Raw genomic sequence first — 18980 nt, 5'->3', positions numbered from 1 at the left:
CCGACACCTGCTGCAGACAACTGTCCACTCAGACGGCAGAGGGTTATTTTTATTTCAGACCAACAGGAAGTCCACACTTTTACTGAGACTGTTTCATAAAACTCATTCTGGTCTGGGTTTAGAGATTTTAATAACTCTATAGTTTTAACAGGACAGATGTTATTAATGTAGGGAATTCATATCAATATAAAGATTAGCACTACACATGGTGTAATCCATTTTTCTAATAATCATAAAAAATAGAGTTAATTACCAAGAAGATTTAAAGTTACAGGACACCTCAGAGACCACAAATCAATCAGAAATAAAACGTTTTATAAAATACATTTAAAATATGGAATTAACAACTAAAAAAGAATTAAAATGAATTTTAAAAAAATCGCTGAACAAAGATGAATTCAAAGAGAAAAATAAAATCCAAACAAACTCATGAGATGAAATAGTGAAAGTAATAGGAAATTAATTTAAAATAGATATGAGATTTAAAAAAAAATAAACCTTAGATACTGAATTGAGAAAATGTAAAAAAAAATAGGTTAAATAAATTATTAGAAAAATAAAAATGTAAACAATTACATTTAAAATGAATTGAATAAAGTTTAAATAAAAAATTAAATTACAAAAACAAATTATATATATATCAAAATAATTTTCAAAATAAAAAATGAAGTTTAAATAAAAATAGACGACAAATTAACAAAAATGGAATCAAAACAAGTGAAATAAAACAGAAAAATATAATCAAATTGTGGAATGATTAATCCAAATAAAAAAAGTTAAATAAAAAATAAATACAATTTTAAAAAAAAATCAAAATTATTTAAATTATTCAAAAGTTTAAAAATTTCTTTTAACAGAAAAGTAAAAAAATAAAGTCAATTAAAATAAAATTATGAGTAAGAAAAACTCAACAGATGATGGGAAACAAAACAAAATAAAACCTTATTATCATCATCTTTCTTGAATCCATCAGGGGAACACTGTAGAGGAGCTGACACAGCAAGTGATCTCTTTTTACTTACTCATGTCATTTACGTGAAATCAGCTGTTAAATATATTTGATAAGTGTTTTCTGATTGATAATAAAATAATACATTTAATTCACATCAGTTTAGTTTGAGTTGCAGTGCCATCAGACAGACAGCGGGGGGCAGCATCGCCCTGACAGCTGCTGTGGATCCACCTGCTGCCCTGAAGAGGAGGAAGGTTCCTCTGGAGACTTCTCCTGTTCTCTGGGACTGATGAGTTTTAGGAACCCCCTGATCCTGATCCTCTGCTGCTAAGACCGATCAATGATGATGATCAATCAATATCGATCAGTCGGTGTTCTGAGGAGGCACTCAGATAAAGTTTCTCTGTCTATCAATCAGATCAATCAGACCCTGATCAGATCACTCAGATCCCGATCAGATCAATCAGATTGGTCAGATCAATCAGACCCTGATCAGATCACTCAGATCCCGATCAGATCAATCAGACCCTGATCAGATCACTCAGATCCCGATCAGATCAATCAGACCCTGATCAGATCACTCAGATCCCGATCAGATCAATCAGATTCCGATCAGATCAATCAGATTGGTCAGATCAATCAGACCCTGATCAGATCACTCAGATCCCGATCAGATCAATCAGATTGGTCAGATCACTCAGATTCCGATCAGATCAATCAGATTGGTCAGATCAATCAGATCCTGATCAGATCAATCAGATTGGTCAGATCAATCAGACCCTGATCAGATCACTCAGATCCCGATCAGATCAATCAGACCCTGATCAGATCACTCAGATCCCGATCAGATCAATCAGATTGGTCAGATCAATCAGATTGATCAGATCACTCAGATCCCGATCAGATCAATCAGATTGGTCAGATCAATCAGATTGATCAGATCACTCAGATCCCGATCAGATCAATCAGATTGGTCAGATCAATCAGATTGGTCAGATCAATCAGATCCTGATCAGATCAATCAGACCCTGGTCAGATCAATCAGATCCTGATCAGATCAATCAGATCCTGATCAGATCAATCAGATCCTAATCAGATCAATCAGATCCTAATCAGATCAATCAGATCAATCAGATTGGTCAGATCAATCAGACCCTGATCAGATCACTCAGATCCCGATCAGACCAATCAGACCCTGATCAGATCAATCGAGGCATCAGTAGTGAGTGAGTGGCCCTTTAAGCGAGCAGCGGGGCCCCTCCATGCCTCATTGAGCCCCTCTCACAGCCTTTGTTAGAGTTCACATGGGGGGGGGGGGGGTCTGGACCTAAAGCAGGAGCCTCATCAGACCGGAGTAGGACGGCGAGCGGCGAGCGAGCAGGACGGTGAGTTTGAAAAGTTTTTAGTACGAGTAAAAGAGAGAATCAGAACCAGACTGATGTTTGAGTTTAACCCTTTCATACGGCTCAGATTTACAGGATCTGACACTCTAAAACTCGCTGTCTTCGTATTTGCTGAGACTTTCACTGCTGCAGGTTTTTCTACGACAGATTTTTAAAAAGTTGGGATTATGAGTTAAATGTAAATAAAAACAAAAACATTGTTCATCCTTTCCAGCTGATATTCAACAAAAAGACAATTTTTCATTTTCAAACTGGACTGTTGTGTTTTTTCAGAAATATGAACATACTGTGAATTCGGTCCCTGCAACATGTTTCAAAAAAGTTGGGACAGGAGACTATAGGGGATGTTATTAATGCAGATGGAGGAGAAAGACTCAGAGTTAACGACAGAATAGTATTGAGAGTGCAGGGATGTTGTCCAGAAGGAAGGAAATAGAGGAGGAAGGACAGGAGACAGTTGGAGACAGAGGAGAGAGAGGGAATTAATATTCTGCAAGGAGAACTGGAGAATAGATTAGAAACACGTGGAAGGGCAGAACAATTGAGCGAGAAGAGGAAGAAGAGGGAGCAGGCTAGGACAGCATTTCAGTTTAATGAAGACCTGTTCAGTTAAACATCAGAGCTAGAGGAAGAGGAGCATTTAAGAGAGACTGTCTGATCCAGAGGAGAATAGGGAGTTAGGCCTGCCACCTTTCTTCATGGTTCTTCCCCACAGCATGTTGCACTGTGGGGATGGTGTTCTTCGGGCTCCTCTCCCTTCTTTCTTCACTCATCACCAATGTCTCTCAAAGAGCTCTAGTTTGGTCTCATCTGACCAAAGGACACACTTCCAGGATTCATAAATCTCCAGGTTGTCCGTCGGAGACTTGAGTCTGGCTTCAAGGTGTCTCTTCTGCAGAAGTTGAGTTTTTCTTGGTCTGTGACCTCTCAGTCCATTCCTGCAGGGCTCTAGTGATGGTCCTCTCTGAGACTACAGTTCCTGACTTGTTTAAGTCCTTCTCTAGAGTCTTACCAGTTGTTCTGGGCTCTTTAGACACATCTCTGACTACTTTTCTTTCCAGAGTCTTTAAAATCTTCCTCCCTTTGCCAGGCTTGTTCTGGACTGTGTGACTCTCATTGAGTTTCTTGCTGATCCTTCTCCCTCCAGTTCTTGAATCTTGAAAACGCTGTGATAATTTGTAGATCCTTCTCTTGCTTTGCGAGCATCAATAGTTCTTTTTCTCAGTCTAAACTGATTTCTGTTGGTTTTGGCATGGTTCCTTCTCCAGTGAAAGCTCAAACTGTTTCTGAGGCTTTTTATACTGGGTAAACTGGGAAATGACCCTCGGTTTAACTTGATTTTACAGCTTTGAGCATTGCAAAGTTAAAGCACGATGCACAAAAAGTTCTGCTTTGTGTGCAAATAACAGTAATTTATGTCTTCAAAACATAACTAGTATGTTCAGAAACGCTGTTAAAAAAACAGATATTTGAGAAAAACTCAACATTTCACAGAGAGGCTGATAACTTTGTCATCAACTGAGTATACATAGAAATATATATAAAATATTTAGATGTTTAAAAGCTTTTTAAGTTCATTATTTTGTTTTAGGAATGTAAATTTGGGGGATAAAAGAAAAGAAGAAACTGAAAATACATCACCAGATCTAAGTGGAAAAAAATGTAAACATGTGAACCTGAGTATCAGTATTTAGGGAATAAATACTTCTATTCTGGATATTTCCACCTCTGTTTTTGCAGCAGTTTGGTAGAATTACCCATACTGTGTTACACAATGGTGTCTTTACTGTGTTTGACAGTAAAATAAACCCTCTGTCCTTATGAGGACATCATTTTAACTTCTGTAATGTTTAGGTATTATCATGTTAATCTGATAGATCTGGGAGAAATCACACATAAAGCTGAGATCTCAGGAGGATATGATTATTATTAGAAAAATTTAGTATTTTTATTATTTCTGATGATTAGAGTCTAATGATCCAGTACCCTAGGACTCAGGTTTAGCTGCTGTGGTATCAAACAGGTTTTTACGTGAACCGTATGAGAGTTTACGTTTCTGTTTTTATAAAACTCAAACATTTATTCCGATGAAGCAGAGCTCTGACAGTGTGTGGGTGTCTCTGTGTTTCAGGGAGCATGTGCGTTTCCTCCCGGGGTCAGGCAGGTCCGGGAGGCGGTGCACTGTTGTTTCTCTATCTCTAATATTGCACTCGTCCCGGCCTCCCCGGCCCAGGGGTCACGACCCCGCCATGACCTCCTCCTCAGGCGAGACACCAGGTGGAGCTAAGAGAGACCAGGTAAAACAGGAAACCACGTTATTTTGGAAGGATTCACTTCCTCTCTACATCCCCTGTGTCATGGCTGGAGGCGTTCAGACGTTCACGTTTCCCCTCAGGATGAGTTTTAATATTGATAATATTCACCGTGATAACTCTGGTGACCCCCAGAGTCTGGCTGTATCTGGTGCATTTGTGAACACGAGTGGGCCTGTAATCCTGCTCCTGGAGTCGGCCTGCAGACTCAGACACGGTACATGGGTCCGCTATCCTTAGCTGCTAATTTGTTAACGTTAACATGCTAACAGGCTTAGAATGTGTGTATTAAAAGTCGTGGTGCTGGAGTGGTGTTGGATGGCGTTTATTCAAACATAGATATGTACAGACACACAAACATTTGTCCTGTCAGTCTTTGTTTCTGAACAGAAATGATCTCAGCCTGCATAACTTCTACTTTCAGCTGCTCTGTGATGTTGACAGATGAGTCTTTGTATATAGAGGAGTTTAACCCTAAAATTCCACATACTCCGTCTTACAGAGACAGAATCAGACAACCCCAGAGCCATGAAGGGATTTATGTCACTAAACCAAAACCCTGGGGGAACGTTGGTCAGATTAGCATGGTGTCATGGATCATACCGGGCTCTAGGGCCTTGGATCAGGTGTTAGTGTGAGGCTGATCTAAAGACGAGTGCTACAGTAATGGTTGCTATTACCAGATTTAACAAACACCAGCGTACAGAAACATATGAGGCATGTTGGTTCATCTGTCTGAGTAGAACGACTGTAGAACTGTCTGTTCTCAGTGAAAAGTTTTGTTTTTATTGTCATCTTTTCATACTTGACTACTTTTCCTTAACTCACGTCGACTACTGTGTTTCTGAGACTTCTCTGTTTGTCTCTGTAGCAGCAGCTTGTTCTCACACACTAAGATCCTCTGTATTTTCTAAGTGAAAATATGAAATTGGATTTCTGAAAACGTTCTACATGTTGGGTTTTCTCATAAGGAGGTGGCGGTGGGTCCTGGTTGAGAACTATCAGTCTAGGAAAAATGTTAAAACCAGTTGAAACTGTCCTCACGTCTGTGTTCCTGTCAATATAAAATCTGTTCAGATTTGAAAATGACCTGATGTGTGGATCTAAGCGTCAGCTTTATAGAGACACCTGTGAGCAGCTTACAGGTAAACATGATCCAATCAGCACCAGTTAAACATGAGTTCACTATTATGGTGTGTGTTTGTCTCTTTGACTGTGTGAGTGTCCAGGCAGCCTGCAGCTCTCAGACCTTAATGTGCATCAGAACCTGTTTACGATAAGTCTGGAAGTCTTCAGGGACCGTATCTGGAACACAAAACACACCATCACTCTTTAACAAGAGCTGAAATCAGAATCACTTCAGGAAGAAGTTTATCTCTTTTTAACACTATCCATGGACACTTTTATCACAGGCTGCTGACAGGGCTGTTATCAGATAATACCTTTAAATTTAACACGTCCTACAAACACAATAGCAGGTTCCTTCTGCAGATTTAACTACAAAAGTGACCAGTAGGTGGCGTTGCAACACGGCGGTAGAAATGTGAAGTCGTACCGTTACACCTGTAGCGCAGGTTAGACCAGATGATGTTCTCCTGTGAGAAACAGAAAACTCCGAGTCGACCTCCTCTCATCGTCGTGTCGACCACCACGCCAGAGTCAGCGACCATGTCAAAGCCCTCAAACAGCTTCACTCTGAGACACAAAGAAAGGCTGGGTAAGAAACCAACATCAGCAGGGTCAGAAACCAGCATCAGCAGGGTAAGAAACCAACATCAGCAGGGTCAGAAACCAGCATCAGCAGGGTAAGAAACCAACATCAGCAGGGTAAGAAACGAACATCAGCAGGGTCAGAAACCAGCATCAGCAGGGTCAGAAACCAACATCAGCAGGGTCAGAAACCAGCATCAGCAGGGTCAGAAACCAGCATCAGCAGGGTAAGAAACCAACATCAGCAGGGTCAGAAACCAGCATCAGCAGGGTAAGAAACCAACATCAGCAGGGTCAGAAACCAACATCAGCAGGGTCAGAAACCAGCATCAGCAGGGTCAGAAACCAACATCAGCAGGGTCAGAAACCAGCATCAGCAGGGTCAGAAACCAGCATCAGCAGGGTCAGAAACCAGCATCAGCAGGGTCAGAAACCAGCATCAGCAGGGTAAGAAACCAACATCAGCAGGGTAAGAAACCAGCATCAGCAGGGTCAGAAACCAGCATCAGCAGGGTCAGAAACCAGCATCAGCAGGGTCAGAAACCAACATCAGCAGGGTAAGAAACCAGCATCAGCAGGGTCAGAAACCAGCATCAGCAGGGTAAGAAACCAACATCAGCAGGGTCAGAAACCAGCATCAGCAGGGTAAGAAACCAACTTCAGCAGGGTAAGAAACCAGCATCAGCAGGGTCAGAAACCAACATCAGCAGGGTAAGAAACCAGCATCAGCAGGGTAAGAAACCAGCATCAGCAGGGTCAGAAACCAACATCAGCAGGGTGAGAAACCAGCATCAGCAGGGTCAGAAACCAGCATCAGCAGGGTCAGAAACCAACATCAGCAGGGTAAGAAACCAGCATCAGCAGGGTAAGAAACCAGTATCAGCAGGGTCAGAAACCAGCATCAGCAGGGTCAGAAACCAGCATCAGCAGGGTAAGAAACCAGCATCAGCAGGGTCAGAAACCAGCATCAGCAGGGTAAGAAACCAACATCAGCAGGGTAAGAAACCAGCATCAGCAGGGTCAGAAACCAGCATCAGCAGGGTAAGAAACCAACTTCAGCAGGGTAAGAAACCAGCATCAGCAGGGTCAGAAACCAACATCAGCAGGGTAAGAAACCAGCATCAGCAGGGTAAGAAACCAGCATCAGCAGGGTCAGAAACCAACATCAGCAGGGTGAGAAACCAGCATCAGCAGGGTCAGAAACCAGCATCAGCAGGGTCAGAAACCAACATCAGCAGGGTAAGAAACCAGCATCAGCAGGGTAAGAAACCAGTATCAGCAGGGTCAGAAACCAGCATCAGCAGGGTCAGAAAGCAGCATCAGCAGGGTCAGAAACCAGCATCAGCAGGGTCAGAAACCAGCATCAGCAGGGTAAGAAACCAACATCAGCAGGGTCAGAAACCAGCATCAGCAGGGTAAGAAACAAGCATCAGCAGGGTAAGAAAATTAACATCAGCAGGGTCAGAAACCAACATCAGCAGGGTCAGAAACCAACATCAGCAGGGTCAGAAACCAACATCAGCAGGGTCAGAAAATTAACATCAGCAGGGTCAGAAACCAACATCAGCAGAGTAAGAAACCAGCATCAGCAGGGTAAGAAACAAGCATCAGCAGGGTAAGAAAATTAACATCAGCAGGGTCAGAAACCAACATCAGCAGGGTCAGAAACCAACATCAGCAGAGTAAGAAACCAGCATCAGCAGGGTAAGAAACAAGCATCAGCAGGGTCAGAAAATTAACATCAGCAGGGTCAGAAACCAACATCAGCAGAGTAAGAAAAAACCAGCATCAGCAGGGTAAGAAACAAGCATCAGCAGGGTCAGAAAATTAACATCAGCAGGGTCAGAAACCAACATCAGCAGGGTCAGAAACCAACATCAGCAGGGTCAGAAACCAGCATCAGCAGGGTCAGAAACCAACATCAGCAGGGTCAGAAACCAACATCAGCAGGGTAAGAAACCAGCATCAGCAGGGTCAGAAAATTAACATCAGCAGGGTCAGAAACCAACATCACCAGAGTAAGAAACCAGCATCAGCAGGGTAAGAAACAAGCATCAGCAGGGTAAGAAACCAACATCAGCAGGGTAAGAAACCAGCATCAGCAGGGTAAGAAACCAACATCAGCAGGGTAAGAAACCAACATCAGCAGGGTAAGAAACCAACATCAGCAGGGTAAGAAACCAACATCAGCAGGGTAAGAAACCAACATCAGCAGGGTAAGAAACCAACATCAGCGGGGTAAGAAACCAGCATCAGCAGGGTAAGAAACCAGCATCAGCAGGGTAAGAAACCAACATCAGCAGGGTAAGAAACCAACATCAGCAGGGTAAGAAACCAACATCAGCGGGGTAAGAAACCACAGCAGCCAGGATAAAGATGAAGGTTAAAAAACAATTAAGACAACTATTCTGAGACTAAAGTCAGAATTCTGACTTTAATCTCAGAATTCTGAGATTAAAGTCAGAAATCTGAGATTAAAGTCAGAATTCTGAGATCAAAGTCAGAATTCTGAGATTAAAGTCAGAAATCTGAGATCAAAGTCAGAATTCTGAGATCAAAGTCAGAATTCTGAGATTAAAGTCAGAATTCTGAGATTAAAGTCAGAATTCTAAGATTAAAGTCAGAAATCTGAGATTAAAGTCAGAATTCTGAGATTAAAGTCTTAAATGTGAGAAAAACTACCTGAGACTGTAACCTAAGAATGTATGAAAAGCTGTTTTTAAACTTAATCTGTGTTTCCATCAGGGGGTCCGGTTTGATTCAGTTCAGTTTGGTATGGTTTGGCATGCTAAACCCCAAAATAGTTTCCGTTTCCACAGATACCTGTGCTCTCACTTGTGTGGGCGGGGCTGTAAAAGCATGCATGTCTCAGACAGCGCAAGTCAGCTGTTCCAGCTGCAGAGTTATAGAGAGGATGAGTGACAGAAATCTGTAGGGAATAAGCAGTAAACAGCTTTATTTCAGCTGAAAGTGCTTTTTAAAAAATAACTACATCTTAATCATGTAAACCGCTGTCCCAGTAAAGATCCTCAGCTGATGAATACGTGTACAGAGACAGTTTAAGTCCTAACGCTACGTTAATATGTGAATATATCTAGTCTAGAACAGTTTATATGACAAAGTATGAAAGTTTAGAGCTGTACTGTGAGAATTAACCGCATTGAAAATAAAGTCAAAGTTCAGCTGGTGTTAAAATCAAGCTAGATTAAGTCAGAAATCTGGGGTGCGCTGGTCTCGTTTAAAAATAGTCTGCAGCCTGAAGTTTTACGAGCCTGTTAAACAACCACAGAGCGATGTTTTCACAGGTTATCTAAAGTAAGACGTAGATTAATAACTAGTTACAGATGAGAATGAACTGTTCTAAGGCTTCGTATTCACAAAACATCTGCACCAATTTAGTTTCTCATCCATCGTGGACGGATCAGGCTGATGTGAGCCTTTGGGCTCAGCTTTGTGTTCTTAAAATCATCCAGATAAACATCAGGAAACTTGATTTGTGGCCAGATACCAACATCCATAGACTAGGAAACAGTCTGGATCTCCGTCAAGTCAAAATGTTTACCATTTAGGCAGATATTGGTCCATTTTTCTCCCGTTTTCGCCCGCTTCTCACAGCGCAGACTTCCGTCTTTGAAGCCCGGAGGCGAGCAGCCGAGTCGCGCACTGACGTGACGTCAGTGCAGCCCCTATTGTTGTGTGTGTAGCTCCACCTTTTTGGTACGGTTAGGTAAGATTGGCACCCCTACGGAAGGGTGCCGAAAAGTGGGACAGTACAGGTCGGTTCTTTGGGACCCTTTCTCTATGGAAACACCAAAAAAAGCGTGCCGTACCGTACCAAACTGAGCTGGACCGCTCGGTGGAAACGACCTATTAATCTCCTTCTTGATGTGAATCCTGAGAAAAGGACAGTAGCTGAGTCAAATAACCTGATTCAGCTTTAACTAGAGCTCGTCTTTACTGTATACATAAACATACTAGATGAAGGAGTTTTCCTTCAATGAAGAGAGGACGAGTGAGCTCTACCTCTGAACTCTTTCTCCTCCACTCTGAGAAGAGAAACCTTCTGTCTTTTCTCCTTCATCCTCACAGAGAGGTCAGAGGTTTCAGAAACTCTCAGATGGAAATGAAAGATCCTCTAATCCCTCTGTTGGTGTGTGAATACAGTAAAAGTCCATGTTCTTACAGGAGTTAAATAGGTAGATAATATTCCCTGTGTTTGTCCCTGATACTGTCTGCTCTTTAATAATACTAACCTGTGTTATATCTACCTCTCTAAAGTTTCATGTTGTTCAGCAGAATCGCTCTAACGTGACATGTTTGGTGTACATGAGAGAGGACATGTCTCCCTCCGTCCCTTCGTCTCATCTGCATATCAACGGCTGATCTGGCTCATTCCTGCCAGGGCTGTGGTCGCCATGGAGACAAGCACAATAGAGTACTGGGGGGCCCCGGGGCCACAAAGAAGATTCAGAGGGGAAAGAATGCAGTATGAGTACAGAGAGAGAGAGAGAGAGAGGAACACACACAGCTGCACATGAACACAGACGTAGAGAGAGCAGCGATGGATGGAGCAGTAGATCAGCTCTCTGAGACCAGAGGAGGATTTCTGTCATCTCTCCTGTTTAACCTGGAGATGAAGGTTCTCCAGGAGCAGTTAGAAGAAAACTGGACGAATAGTGTCTGATCCACTACTTAACTATCTGATGTACAGTGAGAAAGTCATTTCCCTCCTTTTTAAATCATGAATAATCTGTGATTAACCCCATTTTTTTTTAAAAGCTAAGTTCAGTTTAACCTCCACCAGACCTTCCAGAAAGTTCCTCTTCTTTCTGGTCAGTCCTCAGAATATTTCCCAGAAGTCTTGGGGATCATCAGGATGTTTTTAGTCAAATGTGAGACGAGTCTTTGTGTTCTTCTTGGTCAGCAGTGGTTTTGGTCTTGAAACTCTCCCATGATGCCGTTGTTGTCCAGTCTCTTTCTGATTGTTGAATCATGAACTCTGACCTTAACTGAGTCAGTGAGGCCTGCAGGTCTGTAGATGTTGTTCTAGGTTCTTCTGGGACCTCCTGGATGAGTTGTCCATGTTCTCTTCAACTCAACTCAACTCAAACTTTATTTATAAAGCACGTTTAAAACAACCGGGGTTGACCAAAGTGCTGTACAGATCAAAGCAGTGCAGATACAATACCAAGATACATAAACAGTGCAAATATATATCTATATTAAAAAGTTAAAAATTTAGTTAAGATTTTGCCAGATGTCCACTCAACCTTGATTAAAAGCCAGGGAGAATAGGTGAGTCTTTAGAGATCATTTAAAAACCTCAATTGATTCTGCAGAGCGGATATGCCAGGGCAAGTTGTTCCAGAGTGGAGGGGCAGCCGTCACAAAGGCTCGGTCACCTTTGGTTTTGTACCTTGTTTTGGGGGTGACCAACAACAACTGACAAGACAATCTCAGTGTTCTGACAGGAACATGGTAGTGGAGGAGCTCAGTCGGGTACTGGGGGGGCTAGGCCATTAAGAGCTTTAAAAACAAACAATAAAATTTTAAAATCTATCCTAAAAGCAACCGGGAGCCAGTGCAGTGAAGCTAAGACAGGGGATATGTGGTCACGCTTGCGTTTGCCAGTGAGGAGACGGGCAGCTGCATTTTGTACCAGCTGCAGGCGGTGCAAGAGTGACTGGTCTAGGCCAATATATAGTGAGTTACAGTAATCCAGTCGTGTGTTGATAAAAGCATGGATTACAGTCTCAAAATCTCTGTATGGCAGGTATCCCTTTACTTTTGATAAAATCCTCAAATGGTAAAAACAGTTTTTAACAACTGAGCTAACCTGGCGATCAAATTTCAGCCTGTCATCAAATATTACACCAAGATTCTTCACTGATGACCGGATGTTTGGAGTAAGGGGGCCCAGAAAACCAGCTGGAAAATTTGCTGGACCACATCCAAACATCATGATTTCTGTCTTGTTTTCATTTAAGTGCAAGAAGTTTGCGGCCATCCAGGACTTTACATCATTTAGGCAGTCGAGCAATGTTCTAACAGAATCATTGGATTTTGAAGTTAAAGGCAGGTAAATCTGAATATCATCGGCATAACATTGAAAAGAAATATCATATTTTTTGAAAGTTGACCCCAATGGCAGCATATAGAGCAAGAAGAGAATTGGCCCGAGGATGGAGCCTTGGGGAACCCCAAGTGTCAAAAGCAGCTGTTAAGTCAAGAAGCACCAGCATGGCAGGGTTTCCTGAGTCAGCAGTTACCAGCAGATCATTAAAAACATGTAATACTGCTGTTTTAGTGCTATGACGTGGTTTAAAGCCAGATTGGAGTCATGTTGGTAGGTTGGACACTCCTGAGAAGGTTCATCAATGTTCACAGTTTTCTCCGTTTGTGGATAATGGCTCTAAACATGGTTGGCTGGAGTCCCAAAGCCTTAGAAATGTCTCTGTAACCCTTTGAGACTGATAGATGTCAGTGACTTTGTTTCTCAGCTGTTCCTCTTTAGATGGTTCCATGATGTGTTGGAGATCTTTTAGCCTACTTCAGGTTCTAGTTAAGAGATTCTGGATCCAGCAGGTCTGACAGTCATCAGGTCTGGGTGTGGATAGTCAAACTGAACTCAGCACTATAAAAATGTGGTTAATCACAGTTCATTCACGAATTAATAAGGAGGGCAATGACTTTTTCACACATGTCCAGGTAGGTTTGGATGGCTTTATTCTGTGTTGTTAATGACTTGGTCATCCTGTGACCTTACAGCACTGACTTACAGGAAGTATTCAGAATCTGCTCTAGTTCTGGTCTGCAGTATGACTTAACAGTAAAACAGAGTCATAATCAGAATGAGAGCCAAAGCTGCATTTTCTTTATCTCTGATCAGGCTCTTGGTGTGGTGGCCAAAGTTACAGATCTGGAGCAATTTATCAGGAATGAGTCAAGTGATGATGATGATGATGTTCAGCATCAGAGCTGCATATGTGCACAAGTAAGAACATTGGTGAGTAAACAGGAGCAGTCTAGAGACACTCAGCATGACTCCATCATGTTAGAATGAGGATTTACTGTGTTAGTGTTTCCAAAACTCAACTTTGAAAACTCTTGTGATCGTGTAAGTCTGACTGAAACTGCTCACAGCTGGCTACATTCACAGTTTTAAAGGTACAGTGTGTAAACTGGCCCATCATGCTCGTGTTCCTCGTCTCACCTGATGTAGCCCACCTGGGGCCGGTGGCTGAGCTGCCAGCGGTACGACGTTTTGTCCTTCCAGCCCACGTTTCGGGGATCCTTCCAGAGCAGCGTCACCTCTCCAGGAGTGTCTCCGGTGTGCCACAGGGCGTTTCTCAGGAACTCTCCAGGTCCGGTCCGAGACTTCACCGCCTGCAGGACGCACACGGGACGAACAAGGGACCGTGAGTTAAATGATAACTGATGGATGAGTTCAGAATAACATCTGGACTATCTTTACCACCAACCATGTCTGCTAGTTTATGAAGAAATATTTAGATTACATCAGCATGCTGCAGCAGTGCTATAAATATTAGCTTGCAATAACAGGTTACAATAAATGGATGCTTCAGTAAAAAATATTCTTATTAATCTACACCCAGTACCTCTTCATGAAAAAGTGAAAACAGAATTTTAGACGTGTTTGAAAATTTATCAAAAATAAAACAAACATTAACATCAGTATTCAGGTGTAAATGTAGCTCAGGTTCCTCCATGACTCTGGTCCCTGCTGAGATGTTTCTACACCTTTATGAAGTCCACCTGTGCTAAATTAACCTGATTGGACATGATTCTAAAGCCACGCCCCTCTCTATAGAAGGCCTCACAGCTGACAATGATATCAGAGCGGAAGCCAAGGGTCAAAGGTCAGAGGAGCTGCAGAGACAGGATTGTTGACTGGCACAGATCTGAGGAAGACTACAGAAACATTTCTGCTGCTCTGAAGGTTCAGAGAGAACAGCGGCCTCCAGAATTCTCTCACAAAACACATGAGAAGCTGCTTGACCTTCATTTGGAGTTTGTTGCAGACTCAAAGCGAGCGTTCATGAGTTTTCACTGAGCAGAGTCTTCATCTACCCATTCTGCCATGAAGCCCAGATCAGTGCAGTTCCCTTATCTCTACTGAGTTTCAGGGCTGATACGGACTGTCAGCAGTATCCTGAGATAGATTAGACTTAGAACACGTGATAGGCTGTAAACGTCATAAAAACTAGGACACTTCAGTACTATGCTTCTGTTCAGTATAGTTCATTGATCTGTCTTTTCTCATGTCTTGATACTCAACCTGTGGCTCTTTTATGTCTTAATTTGAAACATTCTTCCCATTTTGGCCACTTCTTTTCGACACTTTTATCCAGCTGTTTGCAATTTTTTGCCCTTTATTTGCCTGTTTTGTCACTTTTTGCCCATTTAAGCTGTCTTTTGCAATTAAATGCTACTAATTTCCCATTTTGCCACTCTTTGATGCTTTTTGTCCATTTTCCCACCTTTACTCTAATTTTTTTCTCATTTCAGTCATTTTTCACTCAGTGATTGCCACCTTTTTGCCACTTTTGGACCATTTTTGCCACCTGTTACTCATTTTTTTTAACCACTTCTCACCCATTTTGCCACTTTCTGCCTATTTTTGCCACTTTTCTCCCAGTGTTTGCTGCTTTTTGCTGAATCTTTACCACTTCTTTTTGTCACTTTTCACCCATTTTTGACACTTTTACCCTGCTTTTTTTACAATTTTTGCCCACTTTTGCCTATTTTTGCTTCTTTTCACCCATTTATGCTGCAATTAAATTTCATTTTTACCCAAATTCCCACCTTTTTCAAAATTTTTCATGTTCTGACAATATTTTGCCATCTTTAACTTAATTTTTGGTCACTTCCCACCTACGCCACATTCTACCCTTTTCAGCCGTGTTTCTCCCAGTGGTTGCCGCTTTTTGACCACTTTTGCCATCTTTTACTTATTTTAATTGCCACTTTAACCACTTAGATTGTGGCTCTTGCAAATGTATTTTTCAACAGTTTGGCTCTTTGGTTGAGCAGGGTTGAGTAACACTGGGGTAGAGAGTGAAGGACATATCAGCCTGTATGTCTGAATGTACTCATGTATGTGTCTGTGCTTCTGAACATAAAAAAACAATAAAGTCTGAAAAAAGGAGAACATTATGGGACTGTTCAATGATTCCTCATGTTGATAAATCACTGTGATGTGGAGTAAAGTAGATGTTTTGATTTTGACCACCTGGTGGCAGCAGAGAGCTGATATCTCGGTAACACTACAACTACAGTAAGACCAGCTCAGCAGCCAACAACCAAAACAAACAATGAGAGTTCAGACTAAAACATCCTGCCGAGGTCAGTGGTCATGCGTACATTAAAAACAGCAGCTGATGGAGGGTCAGTGGAAAGTCTGATTAGGGGAAGGAAGGCAAGAAAGTAAAGTTAAAAAACATTAATCAGTATGGCCTAAAGTGGACTAAAGTGGATTAAAGTCATGTTTAGTGATTCAAAATAAAATCAAGTGATGTAAAATCAAGGAAAAGGAGATTTTTTAAAGATTTAAATGTAAGAGCATTAGAATAAAAGAGATGTTGAATAAAGTGAGGTAAAGTTGGAGAAGGAAGACAAAGAAAGTGTTCTACCTGATGAGTTCAATAAAAGAGATTTAAAGTAAAGGGATGAAGTATTTAGCTAAATCAGGTAGTGTCAGACCCAACAGTTAAAGACTGTTAGAATGAGTAGAGTTCATTTATATTATATAAGGCAGAGGTCATTGTGTTTGGTGGGCCTGATCAGTTAGCGAGTGCTCTGGGCCCTCCTCCTTGGAGTGTGCGTTCCTCAGTTAAGAGTCTTGGTGTTCATTCCCTCTGCCAAGGAGGTCATGTGATCGGGTGGGTTTGTTTGTTTGTTTGTTTGTTAGCAACATAACTCAAAAAGTTGTGGATGGATTTTCAGGAAATCTTCAGGAAATGTCAGAAATGGCATAAGAACTGATTCGATTTTGGGAGTGATCAGGATCACCGTCTGGATCCAGGAATTTTTTTTAAGGATTCTGTACTATTGGGAGATAGGGCTAATGGTGGAGGTCTGCGCTGTTACCACTTTACACCAGGAGATGGCGGACATGAGTAACTTCAATCCCAGCAGTAGTTTTTGGGTGTGTTTCTATTCAAAGTTTTGGAGTTTATAGAGTTTGAAAGACACACGCCTGGTCGAGGAGACGAGTCGGAGCGTAACAGAGAGAAAGACAGCGAATTGTAGCCAGAATACTCACAATGCTGGGAGGAATAGAGGAATATTACCCTCTGACATGACCTCAAGTCGTCTGGTGAGACAATGGGTGCTTCCACCATGACAGTCCACACGTAGCGAAGCCTGTGTCCCCCCCCCCCCCGTGCCACCGTTGGCACGCGTGCCTGAGGTTGCCGACCCCTGGACTATTATAATTCTTTATATGTGGGTTTGGACTGTTCCTCCCACACTCCAGCCAGAGCTCTGAGGTCTGAAAACCAGCTGCTCATGGCTGAGCCCAAAACAAGGCTAAAAACAAGGGGAGACGGAGCTTTTAAAGCAGATGCCCCAAAACTGTGGAAGAGCCTACCCTTTCCTGTAAGATCTGCTCAAACTCCAGAACATTTTAAATCACTGTTAAAAACTCATCTCTTCTCGTTGGCTTTCAATTCAGGATGAGATTACTTTATCCCCACAGATTTTACTGTCACCATTACTGTATAATGTTCTATTTTGATTGGTTTAGTATTTAACAGTGATGTATTCTTGTTTATGTTCTGCTTTTATACAGTGAAGCACTCTGGTCAGCTGTGTTTGTTTTAAATGTGCTGTATAAATAAAGCTGAATTGAATATTTCAGCTCTGAGTGTTTGAGGTAGAAGTCTGGCTTACTACCTGTGAGTACTGCTCACACACTAATAACACCTGTGAAGGTAAAACCATAGTTCCTGAAGTTTTCTGACCTAGTAAACAGTAAAGTTGTGTACTGTAGAGCAGTGGTTCTCAACCTGGGGGTCGGGACCCCATTGGGGGTCGCGAAGCACTGGGTGGGGGTCACCATTTGCCTTAAAAAAATGGAGAATACTTTTGAAATTATTTTTTCTCATCCAACTTTGTTACTATAATTTGCCACTTTTCATCAATTTTGCACAATTCGGACCCATTTTCATCCCTTTTTACCAACAATTTTTGCCACTCTAAACACATTTTATCAATTTTAAACCCTTGACATCATTTCCTACTGCCTCTTTTTCCCCTTCTAAACCAATTCTTGCCACTCTCTGTATATTGTTGCCCATTTTTGCCCATTTCACCCACATTTCACTGTTTGATATGCCCACCTTGACCAGTTCAACCCATTTCTGGTCATTTCTGCCCATTTATCTGCCCTAGTTAACCCATTTTGCCAGTTTAAAGCACATTTGCCCACTTTTAAATCCAATTTCACCAAATTTTGCCCCTCAAACCTAATTCTGCCACTTTTTGATCCCCTTTTACCACTTTTTGTGCCTGTTTTTACCACCTTTATCAAATTTACGCCACTTCTAACCAATTTCTGCTACTTCTAAAATCCCATTTAACTACCTTTCCCACCACCTTTTTTTTTCTACTAATTTAATTCTGTTTTTAAGAAAAAGGATTTAAATTTTTAAGGTGAATATATACTACGGTAAAAATGACTTAAAAAGATAACTGTTGCTATGTAAAGAGTGGTTATTATTCAGGTTAAATATAAAATATGGATATCTAGCTAACTTTACAATGGACCCTGATTTTCCTGACCTCCATAACCCCCAGTTTGGCTGGGTCCCAGATAGCCCTCCCATTTATCCCCCTTATGGGCAGCCCTGTCTGCAGATGACAGACACACAGTTGGGGTCCTGGTCTCTGGCACCTTTATTTTGGGGGTCACAGGCTGAAAAAGGTTGAGAACCCCTGCTGTAGAGAACAGTGAGGTGTAACAGAACAGTAGACACCTTGAGCTGCAGCGCCGGTGTAGCCATAGATTTAAAGGGAAGGTGCTGCCAGTACGTCTGCTCCGTCTGTTTCCACATCACCACGTAGAAGCTGGACGAGTCCTGGTAGCCGAAGATGAAGCCGGCGTAGTCGTCATCGGTTATCGTGTTGACGTGAAACGTCCCCTCGAAGTCGACGCCGTTAAATGACGTGTAGCCTGTAGAAACACAGAGAGGGGAGAAGGGTCTGCAGTCAGATGAGGAGCAGAGCTCAGCTGGAGTCAGAAAGTTAGAAATAAGAGGACGTACCCACAGCTAGACCAGGATCACTGTTCATGGTCTGAACTATCTCCATGCCCTGAAACAGACAGATCAATATGTCAGCAAACACCGAAGGAACACCAGAGAATTTCTGAATTATGGGAGAGTCCAGACACAAGAACAGTTTCAGACAAATATCAACACAATAATCCAACATCCTGTCCTCAGTAATACATAACAGAGGCACCGATGTAGCAAGGTGACAACAGTGCCTATTTAAATTATTACTGGGATATTTAACCTTTTATTGACTCTATAAATCAGTAATACTCAACGTGTGACTCTTCTGTGAGGATTTGTGGCT

General features: G+C 42.0%; 1 protein-coding gene across 2 annotated transcripts in view; it reads right to left on the bottom strand.

The window, feature by feature from the left end:
- Window positions 1–4957: 4957 nt before the first annotated feature.
- thbs3a (thrombospondin 3a) overlaps window positions 4958–18980 on the bottom strand; it is a 40895-nt gene continuing 26872 nt past the window's right edge. Inside the window, exons 19-23 of one of the 2 annotated variants that reach the window (XM_041793584.1) lie at window positions 18665–18713; window positions 18377–18573; window positions 13591–13763; window positions 6223–6362; window positions 4958–5972 (exon numbers count right to left, since the gene is read on the bottom strand). In XM_041793584.1, coding sequence (XP_041649518.1) covers window positions 5911–5972; window positions 6223–6362; window positions 13591–13763; window positions 18377–18573; window positions 18665–18713 — 621 coding nt within the window. In that variant the 3' untranslated portion in view covers window positions 4958–5910. Of the gene's footprint in view, window positions 5973–6222; window positions 6363–13590; window positions 13764–18376; window positions 18574–18664; window positions 18714–18980 lie in introns of those variants that run through there. The other variant, XM_041793585.1, reaches the window with a different exon arrangement.

This window comes from Cheilinus undulatus, linkage group 8 (genome assembly GCF_018320785.1).
Source record: "Cheilinus undulatus linkage group 8, ASM1832078v1, whole genome shotgun sequence".
Taxonomy (NCBI): domain Eukaryota; kingdom Metazoa; phylum Chordata; class Actinopteri; order Labriformes; family Labridae; genus Cheilinus; species Cheilinus undulatus.
This window is presented reverse-complemented; position numbering and strand designations above follow the sequence as displayed.